This window comes from Vitis riparia, chromosome 15 (genome assembly GCF_004353265.1).
Source record: "Vitis riparia cultivar Riparia Gloire de Montpellier isolate 1030 chromosome 15, EGFV_Vit.rip_1.0, whole genome shotgun sequence".
Classification (NCBI taxonomy): Eukaryota; Viridiplantae; Streptophyta; class Magnoliopsida; order Vitales; family Vitaceae; genus Vitis; species Vitis riparia.
The window spans coordinates 6,985,200-6,996,365 of record NC_048445.1 but is presented as its reverse complement, the minus strand read 5'-3'; the positions used below and the strand labels follow the sequence as shown (position 1 = coordinate 6,996,365).

Sequence of the window (11,166 nt, the reverse complement as noted above, 5' to 3'; positions counted from 1 at the left end):
GGTTTATGAGGAAAAGGAACAATTACAATATTGTGGTTAAGACGTGTAAGTGTTTGTTTGTTTTTTCAATTTCTTCCTCTCTTTCCTAAATTTTTTGAATTTATTTTACAAAATATTTGTGAAAAGCCCTAAAATATATCCATGATAAACAAATATTATATTAGTATATAGATTTAAACAACATGCTTAAAATATGTTGGAATTATCTTTGGGATAATTACCGTGTAAACTGAGAGTGATAATGACACGAAATAGTAAATTATTTTATGAATTTTTGTGAATGATAAAATTTAGTGTTGGATAATTTTAACCTTTGAATGTTTTGTTTTTTCATATTATCCATCAATAACTTTGTCCTAATGATAAGGACCATCAATTATAAAAACAATCAACATGCTAATGAAATTAGTTTTATTAAAAAAAAGTCAAAGATAAACAATAATTATTTTTTTATTTCACCATGAAAATAATTTAATAAATTATGTATTATTGATCTAGTATATTATTTCATATTAATATCATAAATAATTTTATATTAACACGTTATATTAGTAAAGAATGATTGAATAAAATTTGTATTTTTCATTACTCTTTAGCCTATGAAGGGTTGAAAAAAAAAATAAAAAAGTAAAAAAGAATAGGTATAATCAAGAAAAATGGGTCAAGAAGGATATGATAACGAATTAAAATAAAATAATTAATTTTTATTTTATTATAAAAGTTAAGTTACCTGTAATATACATTTATGATCTATTTGACAAATGTTTTTAAAAACAGTGATCTATTGTTCATAATAAAAATAAATAAATAAAAAGGAAAAAAACATGTTTAACAAAAAAATTTTTTTTTTTTGAATTGTTTTCACTTGTTTAATTTTTTTTTTTTAAAAAAAATTATATAAAACATGTAAAATTATTAAAAATAAAGTATTAGATATACAAATCATTTACAAACATATTTAAAAATATTAAAAATATGTTAAAAATATTTCATATTCTCAAATAAAATTTTGTTCTCCAAAACATCAGATAATAATTATAAAAAATAATTTAAAAACTATTTTCCAAATTTATTTATTAAAATAATTATCAAATAAACCTTTAATTTCCATTATCTTTTAAATAAAAACCAAACTCAAAGGTTACTATGTTATTTTATACTATAACATATAAATTTTGATAATTGCTTATGACCAAGTAAAAATGATGTTACCTTGATAAAATATACAATTATTTTTCACAAGTAATTTAATTAAATAGTATAGCATGTGAAATTAAAAAAAATATTAAATCAAGTTATATTATAATATATTGTAACTTATATTTTATGATAAAATAATTTTAGAAATGTCCACTTATACCCTATCGACATTGATATTAACACATCATACCTTTATATTAATATTATTTACCAAATGTATCAAAATTATTTAATCATTTATATATATATATATATATATATATATATATATATATAAATGAGTATCGTAAATTCAAATTAAATGTTTCATTTAGTCTCAAAGATGGTCCGTATTATAAGTATATTAGGAAATATAGTATTACGAGCATACAAAACCATATGTTTCATAAAATAGTTCAAGAAAATTTTAATTGCAGCTAATGTGAGGCCACCTGCTTTAATTGTCTTATAAAAATAAATTTCAAATGCTTTAATTGCCTTGAAGTTCTCCATTTTTAATTAAGGGACATTTGTGGAATTTTAACTATATTTTACCAAACGAGCTTTGAAGGAATGTTCTGTTTTTAGTGGTATCCTTTTTAGAATTTATCATTTATAAAGGCTGATGATCCTTTTAGGTTATTATTGCCTGTAGCACGCCCTATTTGATAATTTTCCCTTAAAAATCGATGTTATTATAAATATAAACAAAAAATATTAAATCAGTTTACGTAATGACATAACGTTGGGCAAGAAGTGAAGTCGTAATTTTCAACTAACCTCGCTTTCGTTGAATAATCCTGAAACGTAATGCCACGCGGTTAAGAAAACAAATGCCACGCGGCCATCTCTCGATCATTCCAGAGGCAGTCAGAACTTCCTTCCCACGTCCAAACCAAAGCAAATCATTACATCTCTGGGTCTCTGAGTCTCCGCCCTTCCATAAACGACACCGTTTGGAATGGCTAGTTCATCGTCGTCTCCTCCACAAAGCTCTCATCAGTTCTTGACCTCTGTCCTCTCCCGACGAGGTCCCTCGGCCTTGCCCTACGCCGAGGACGTCAAATGGATGATCCGCCAGCACTTTCTTTCCCTGGCCGATGCCTTCCCGGCGCTGCATCCACAGACTGCCGCCTACACCCACAACGACGGCCGCACAGTCAATCTTCTCCGAGTTGAAGGCAACATCCCAATGGTATACCTTCAGGTCACCTACTACATCCCCATCGTCGTCTGGCTCATGGAGGCTTACCCTCGCCAACCACCCTGCGTCTACGTCAATCCCACGCGCCAAATGGTCATCAAACGCCCTCACCCCCACGTCAACCCCTCCGGCCTCGTCTCCCTCCCTTATCTCCAAAACTGGATCTACCCCACCTCCAATTTGGCCGATCTTGCCCGGAATTTGAGTCTCGTGTTCGGCCGTGATCCGCCGCTTTACTCTCAGCAGCCTCGCCCAAACCTAAACCCTAATTCTATCCCTCCCAGAGCGTTTCGGCCATCATCTCCGCACCGGCCGGCGGCGGATCGCACTCAAGTTCACCGCAACGCGGTTAATAGACTGGCCGATAGATTACATGGTGATAGTGAGGTGTTAAGGAAGACAAGAGAGGCGGAAATGGAAGAATTATTTAATGCTCAAGCGGTGTTGAGGCAGAGAGAGGAGCAGATTTCGAAGGGGTTGAGGGAAATGCAAGACGAGAAGGAAGGCTTGGAGCTGCAACTGCAAATGATTTTGATAAATTCAGACATCATGGAGGCGTGGTTGAGGGAGAATCAGGGGAAGAGGGTCATAGACGTGGAGAATGCATTCGAGTATTCCGATTTTGTTTCGAGTCAGATGCTGGAGTGCAGTTCTTCAGATTTAGCTATAGATGATGTGATATATGCCCTGGATAAGGCCCTTCAAGAGGGGTCAATCCCCTTCGATCAGTACCTGAAGAATGTGAGGATGTTATCACGGGAGCAGTTTCTCCATCGAGCCATGTCTGCGAAAGCGAGGGCTACACAGCTGCAGGCTCATGTCTCTAGTATGGCTCAGAGGGCATCATCATAATACGTTATATGAAAACCCATGCTTGTAAATTTCACCACATTTTCATATGATTTGAGGTTAGATTATTTGTGAAGATTTGTGTTTTATTTTTCCCTTTCATTGCCATAGAATATAGATGATTGATTTGTTTTGATAGTATATATATGCAAAGAAAAAATTTTTGGTTTTTGTTGAGATTTTCCTTAGAAGTTGCCGAAGATTGTTGTTGTTCTTTAACGAGGATATGCCCACAATGGACACAGTCAATTTGATATAAGCATGTCACGTTATTTTGAGGGAAAGAAGAGAAAATTTCTTATGTTTGAATGATACTTTTTAAATGCAGATGGCCTTCAATGAGCCAGACTAATTCTAAGTGGCGCCGAATGCTACTCCCATCCTCCATCCTCAATATTGTTGCTAGCAATTGAAATGTTATCATATATAATAAAATTCAGCTTTAAGTCTAATTTGTTTTTAAAAGTAATTAAAATTCAAATTGAATTATAAGTTTAAAGTACAATGAAGGCATTTAAAAGTTAATTTAATTATCATATATTATTTAATATAGTTTATAAAACATATATAATAATAAATATGAAAAAAAAAATCATCATGAAGAATCATATATCACAAGATAAAAGTTTGAAACTGTCCGTTTTATTAAAATTTTCAAATCAAGTGACTTTTATAATCATTAGAAAATCAAATCAATATGCTGATTAATTAAGTTAGAACAATTTTATCAAAATTTTCAATTTTCACTTAAACCCTTACCTGTAGCTCATGGCTCGCTTTTCTGATGGCAGAATGTTATGGCCTTATGGGATGGCTCAAGAAGTGGCGGCGGACTGTGGGAGAAGGCTTTTGAGAATGTTGGAAGAGATGGGCTGGGGCTTCTGTAGGAACGCCTTTGAAGAATGGTGAGGTTTATATGGTTTCCTAACTGAGGTGGGGCACACTTTGAGGTGGAGTCGCAGTGGCAGGGGGTGGGGGGTGTCCCACGTAAGATGTAGGAAGATTGGGGGAACCACTGGGCCAGACTGTGTGCCAAGTCAATGCCTAGTTTGCACTGACGGTGCTTATGTGTCTCAGCAATGGTGGACTTTAGATAATTTAAGCACTTTTTTAACAAAATATTTGCAGAAAGGGATGATTATGCTAATAATTTGGAATCTAGCTTTGTGGTACAGAGACTCCCTCGCTTTTTTTAACAAAAATATTCTATAGAAGATGATGGTTTGAAAACCATTGAGAAATAATGATAATAAATTAATAATAAAGCAGCCTATTAGGGTTAGAAGTGACTAGGAGTGCTCAACGCCCGGTTCCACTGCGAATCTCGATCTTTCTCTCCACATCTCACCGGCGGCGATCTCTCATAACATGAGGTCAGTCAATCTCATTTTCAGTCAAGGGTTTTCGAAATTCCGTTATAGGATGTTGAATTTTTTTCGTTTTGGTTGGTGAAAAAATTGGGGATCTTTATCTGGTTCTCTTCAAAGCATAGGAAAGAAAGAGAAAACAAAATTATTTCGAATATTTCAATGGTTTTTAAGGAGTTTTGGGGCTGAAAATGTGGTTTTTAAAGGCTCGAAAATTTCTGCAGTTTAGTTGTTAATTTGGAGACACATTTTTTGTTTTGATGTGGGCATGTTGTAATCGTGAGCTTACAGGGGTTTGTGTTGATTTGCAGATCTGTGTTGTCTCTATTTTGTTTGGTATAAAGTTTAAATCTTCGAGAGGGGTAGTTTCTGTTGTGGAGAAAGAAGACCAGCTGTAGGTAAGTAAAAGGCTACTCTGTTTGTGCAGTTCCCTAGTGGACTATAAGCACTCCTCCACCGAGCTATTTTTGCTGCAAGGACATCATCACTGTCTCACCAAAGGGAGAATTGTGTTTGGCCGGTTGCCCAAAAACTAACATTTGATCCTTCAACCACCCATATTTAAGTCCAAGAATATGAGATAATAATTGATAAAAATACCCACTTGATTTATTTTTGTCTTTATTCTACTACTTGCCACTCTTCTTTTTTATTTAACCATTTTTGAATTTTTCATTTTTTAAAAACTCTTTTATAAATAATTGAAAAATTATATTATTTTTTATTTTTAAATTATAAATAAACAAAAATTATATTAACGATTCAAAGACTATTTTGGAAAATATTTTCTAAAAAAAATATTAATTTAAATAAATAAAAATTATCTTTTACATTTATTTTTATAGTTTACATTTTAGAAGTAAATAATTTAATGATTAAAATACCATTTAAAATAAATATATTCACTATTTTAATTTTTTTATACTAAAAAGTATTTTAAAGTTTTTTTTTACTATTATAAAATAAAAAGTTTAATTTTTTTTTTAAAATCTTCTTCCTTCCTTATTTTAATAACTTTTTGAACATGACTTTTAGTAATAAGTTATATGAAATGCTACAAATTTGTTTATTAAGGATTTTTTTTTAATGATTTGAATTAATTAAAAATTTATTAAAATAAGAAAAAGAAAAATAAAGAAAGTCGATAGATTGAGAGTTTTTATTTTAAGTACTCGATTAAAATGATGATAGATGGAGAGTTTTATTTTAAGTACTCATTTAAAATGTTTTCATATGACCTAATTTTAGAAGTGGATTATATCAATACATAGTAGAGATTTATTTATTTATTTTTATATAAAAAAGGTTGAAAGGTATATTTACTTGTTTTAGATGAAAACAAATAACTAAAAATTATATAGATTATATTTGAGTTTGGTTTTAAAATATTTTTCTAGTTTTTATTTTTATTTATTTTTATTTTCTATATTGTCTCTTTTTGAAAATACGTTTAAGTTATGATAAGTATGAAATTTGTGTCATTGTACAAGGGTATTACACTAATTGTACAAGAGAAATGTGCTAAGTGTACAAGGGTGTATAAGGCTCCTAATAGGTTTTGTACGATTTTTAAACAACTTGAATTTGATATTAAGACGATTATTGATAGTTTTTTTTATTTTTTTTTACCATTTTTTTTTTGTGAAATTTTATCCAAATGAATCCATATTTAAAATTATAATCATATTTATCAAAATTTTTACTTAGATTATCTTTAATTCTTTTAATATATTTATACTCATTTATTTAAAAAATGAAAAACTAATTTTTTTTTTTTTTGTAAACATGTTCTATTACCTTTCAAATAAAAAATTAGATAAATTTGAAAGTCAATAAATAAAAAAATTAAATACCGCTTTCAATAATTTTTAGATAAAATTTTATATAATATATTTTTTTTGAAACTTAATTTTTAAAGTTTAACTAAAAAATTGTATTGACAATTTTCTTATTGTGGGTCAAAATACTTTATATTAATCTATCTAGATAAGAAAAATTATTAATATAATATTAGAACTTCATATCTTAGTTATTTTTTTTCAACAAATTTATTTTTTAAAAAATTTTAAAATAAAAACATTAAAAATTAAAAAGCTATATATATATATATATATAATAAGGTGAAGTGATAGTTAATTTTAAAATTTTTTAAAATATGCTTAATGTAGAAAATATAAAAAAAATTAAAAATAAGAGAAAAATATAGATGAAAGGGTAATATAAATTTAAAATAAAAAATTAAAATTAAACTAAAAGATAAATACAAAAAGATAAAAAATATTTGAATGAAAAATCCCAAAATTTTTATCATTGCTTTTAATAAGAGCAAAAAGATTCAATATCTTTAAAAATGAAAAATAAAAAAATATTATTGCTTTTTATTTGACATAAAATAGAAATATATATTGGAATAAAAAGGAAAAAAAAAAGTTAGAAATGAGTAATATTTAATAAGGAATAAAAAAGGAAAAAAAACAAAAATAAAAAATAAAATTCACATTCACTTGTAGGCATATAAGGGATAAGGGTATTTTAGGAATTAATGAAAGATAATATCCTTCATCTTAATTTTCATACTTTGTTTGGGTCTTGGGCTTAAATATGGATGGTTGAAGGATCAAATGTTAATTTTTGGGCCCAGCTGGGCCCAAAACACAATTCTCCCCTCACCAAATTGTGATTGTAGGCTTCAAGCCAATGCGCACAGAAATATAGTGTAGGAATCAAATGATTCGAGGTTAGTTTATTGTGAAGATACGTGGATATTATTCTTTTCCCTCCACTTTGCCATGGAATTTAGATCATTGATTTGTGTTGAGAAAATAAAAGAATCTTTGATGTCAAAAAACATGTTATGATCTATTTTAATTTATGCTTTTGGATTCGAAATGTTTTCATGTCTACATATGTTTCCATTTGCTTGTCCAACGGCAAACTTTTGTCATCATCAAATAATTCACAAGTCGTTTTTTGGATTTGTTTTATAATTTAGATTGCGTTTGGAAGTTTGGTTTGGGACATTTTGATACATGGATTTGCAGTTAAATTTTTATTTTTGGTGGTTAATTCTCTCTCTTTGTTCTTTGCTTTCTTGACTAAATGATGACTTTGACCTGAAAATTCTACATTATAAAATGTGGGTAGGTGCTAAGTTTTTTATCCTCCTTTTTTAGCTGTCAAAAGACACATGCAAAGAAAGAAATTTTGGCTTTGTTAAGATTTTTCTAAGAAGTTGCAAAAGGTTGTTTTGTTGCATTGTGTTGATCTCGGGATGGGTTAACACGTTGAGAAGTTCTTCTAAGAAGAGGCTCAGTTGAGATGCGGATCTATCATCCGATTGGCTAACTGCTTGCTTTGTTGTACTAGCACTTTTTAAGGGTATCAAAGTTCTAATAAATATATATAATATTTTTAATTTTGAAGTGATGTGGGATAAATAATTTTCATTTGTTTTAAAGCCGTAGATAACACAATTTCAAAGACAAAAAAAAAAAAAAAACCTTATATATAAAAAAGAAAACTAACTCAAAAATAAAAAATATATATTACAATTTAAAAATATATACATATGTTACAAAAGTTTTTTAAAATATTTTTCATATTTTTAATTGTTGTTCATAACATTTTACAAAAAATAACTAAAAACACCTAAAATTTATTCTAAAAAAAATCTTGTTCTCAAATCAATTTTTGTAAAAAACAATTTTCTGTAAAATGTTTATCAAATTTGTTTTGGGCTTAAAAATCTATTTTCTATTTTAAAGAATAAAAAACTCAATAATGGTTTTCATAAATTTATTCTTTAATATTTTTTATATTACCTGTTTTATAAAATAAAAAAAGTTTAGTTAAAAAATTAAAATTAAAATTTTAAAACTAAAAAATTTGTATAAAATTTATTATAAAATAATATTATTATATGTATTATTCAATATATAAAAAATATTTTTATATACTATATATCATAATATAACATATCCAATTCAACCCAATCTGAGCCCAGCCCGCTTTCTTCACCCCTCAAAAACCCCCCATTCGAAACACTATCCATTGCCGCGACAAACCGATCCACATTTGACACAAATTCTTCACAAACAGTGAGTGAATCGAGAAAACTCGCCGAACACGAACAATCTTCCACTCGCTCACCTTCCTTGGACCCGAACAACCTAACCGAGTCGTTAATCAATCGTTCCAAGTTGTTTGACTCGCTGACTCGGGCCAGCAGACCACGTGACTTCCGAAAGCAGAGGCTGGGAAGGTGTGGGCGATCACGTGAGGGGAGGTCAGGGAGGATAATGAAGAAGCCATGACCATGGGTATAGAGCTTGAATTGCATTTGGAGGAGAATCTGGACGAAGTTGGAATCTACCGCTGAAATGTAAGACTGGCGCTGCTGGACGGTGAGAGATGAGAACCATTTAAGAATAGAAGATCTAGGGTTAGGGTTAGGGTTCGGGCTAGAGCTTGGGGAGCGGTTGTGATAGAGAGAGATATGAGCGGTGAGCGAGTCGACGAGTTGGTTTGAGTCCATGAACAAGTTGCCAGGAGGATTGCTGGATGAAAGGTACGGGAAATTAGGGTTTGATTTGGGCATTTTCAGGTGTTGCAGAGAATTGACGCTGAGACGATGACAATTCAAAAGGTTGGCAAGTGCACGAAGTGTAGGCCATCCTCTTCGGTCCACCGGCATCGGACCGTCCACGTCATTACATTCGGTCCCATCTATATTTAGACGGTTCAGATGCAGACGGCGGGGAAGATTAAAAAAGAAAAGAAAGAACAATAATATTTTTATAAGCATTTAATTGAAATAAATACCAACGGAAAGAAATTTAAGAGGAGATCCAACCCCATCAAAAATGCTGTTCATTGAAAGACAGTTAGAGCTTGTTTAACAATTCGATAATAGTTTTTTTTTTTTTTGGGAAAAAGAAATGTTTATTAATTAAAAACTATTTTTTATTTTTAATAATAGAAAACAAGTGTTTTCAATTAATATTTTATAGTTAATATAAAAATTATTTTTAAAACATATTTAAAAATATTAAAAATTAGTAAAAAAATATTTTAAATCTTTGTTTTATAAAATATAAAAAAATAATTTTTAAAAACTGTTTTTTATAACTGTTTTTAAAAACATTTATCAAATAGGGTCTTACTTTTAAAGATATTTATTTTAAAGATGGTCATGTAATCTCATTTTAATATTTTTGTCCTTATATTTACTTTGGAAAAAAATAAATAATTATATTGATAAAAAAATTTACATTTATACATTTATAAACAAAATATTTTAAAGTTGAATATACACTCATTTTCTTTTTCTTTTTCAATTTTTTTTTCTTTTGATCCCTCTACAATTATAACAATTTTTTTTTTTTTAATATATTGTGTACTTTGAATCATTGGTAAACAATTACAATATGCTATAAATGTTTTTTTTTTTTTTTTTTCATTTCTTACGCTTTTTTAATTTAAAAATGAAGGATTAGGAAAAGTATGTGGGGTTTCAGAGGATAAGAAACAATTACAGTATTATGGTTAAGACATCTAAGTGTTTTTTTTTTTTTTTTAATTTCTTCCACTCTTTCCTAAATTTTTTTAATTTATTTTACAAAATATTTGTGAAAAGCCCTAAAATATATTCATGATAAACAAATATAATATTAGTATGTAGATTTAAACAACATGCCTAAAATATATTGGAATTATCTTTGGGAGAATTACCATGTAAACTGAGAGTGATAATGACACGAAATAGTCAATTATTTTATGAATTTTTGTGAATGATAAGATTTATTGTTGGATAATTTTAACCTTTGAATATTTTTTGAATCTCTTATCATTCATAAGAACTTAAAATGAAAAATAAAAGAACCCTAATAGATATGAGTTTGATTCAATCTTATTCATACAACTTGAAAACCAACATTGCAAGTTTAAAAGTGACAAACAAATATAACAGTCATGGTACATTTAGCATCATACCTGCTAATGGAAGAGGAGTCTAAACTAGAAGCTCATGTGGTCCCGGTGTGGGATTATTACCACTCATGAGTAAATATAACATTCTTGAATATAACATACACATTGCAAGTCTAAGAACTTCAGAAAAATAAAATATAACATACACATTCTTGAATCTCTTATCATTCTTAACAACTTAAGAATAAATATAACAGTTTGATTCAATCTTATTCATACAACTTGAAAACCAACATTGCAAGTCTAAAAGTGGCAAACAAATATAACAGTTACAGTACGTTTAGCATCAAACCTGCTCTTCAGATGGGGGACTTTGAACTGGAAGCTCTTGAGATCCCTCTTCTGGGGGATTACGAGGTCCATCACTGGGAGATGGACTCTGAACTGGAAGCTCTTGAGATCCCTCTTCTTGGGGATTATGAGGTTCTTCGCAAAAAAATTTCAGATATAGTTTCTGTAAGCAATCCCACCCCATCTTTGCAGCAAAGAAGATCCATAAAACAAGCAGCAACCATCCAAATATTGGAACTAAAACCAACAACAATAAAATTGGTGCCATTGCGCCAGAGAGGAGTCGAA

At 29.5% G+C, this 11,166-nt stretch overlaps 1 protein-coding gene across 1 annotated transcript in view; it reads left to right on the top strand.

The window, feature by feature from the left end:
- The first annotated feature begins 2,086 nt into the window (after window positions 1-2,086).
- Window positions 2,087-11,166, top strand: part of LOC117932410 (protein ELC-like) — a 96,398-nt gene continuing 87,318 nt past the window's right edge. Inside the window, exons 1-3 of the mRNA XM_034853652.1 lie at window positions 2,087-3,291; window positions 4,024-4,605; window positions 4,911-4,997. Coding sequence (XP_034709543.1) covers window positions 2,141-3,235 — 1,095 coding nt within the window. The 5' untranslated portion in view covers window positions 2,087-2,140 and the 3' untranslated portion in view covers window positions 3,236-3,291; window positions 4,024-4,605; window positions 4,911-4,997. The remainder of the gene's footprint in view (window positions 3,292-4,023; window positions 4,606-4,910; window positions 4,998-11,166) is intronic.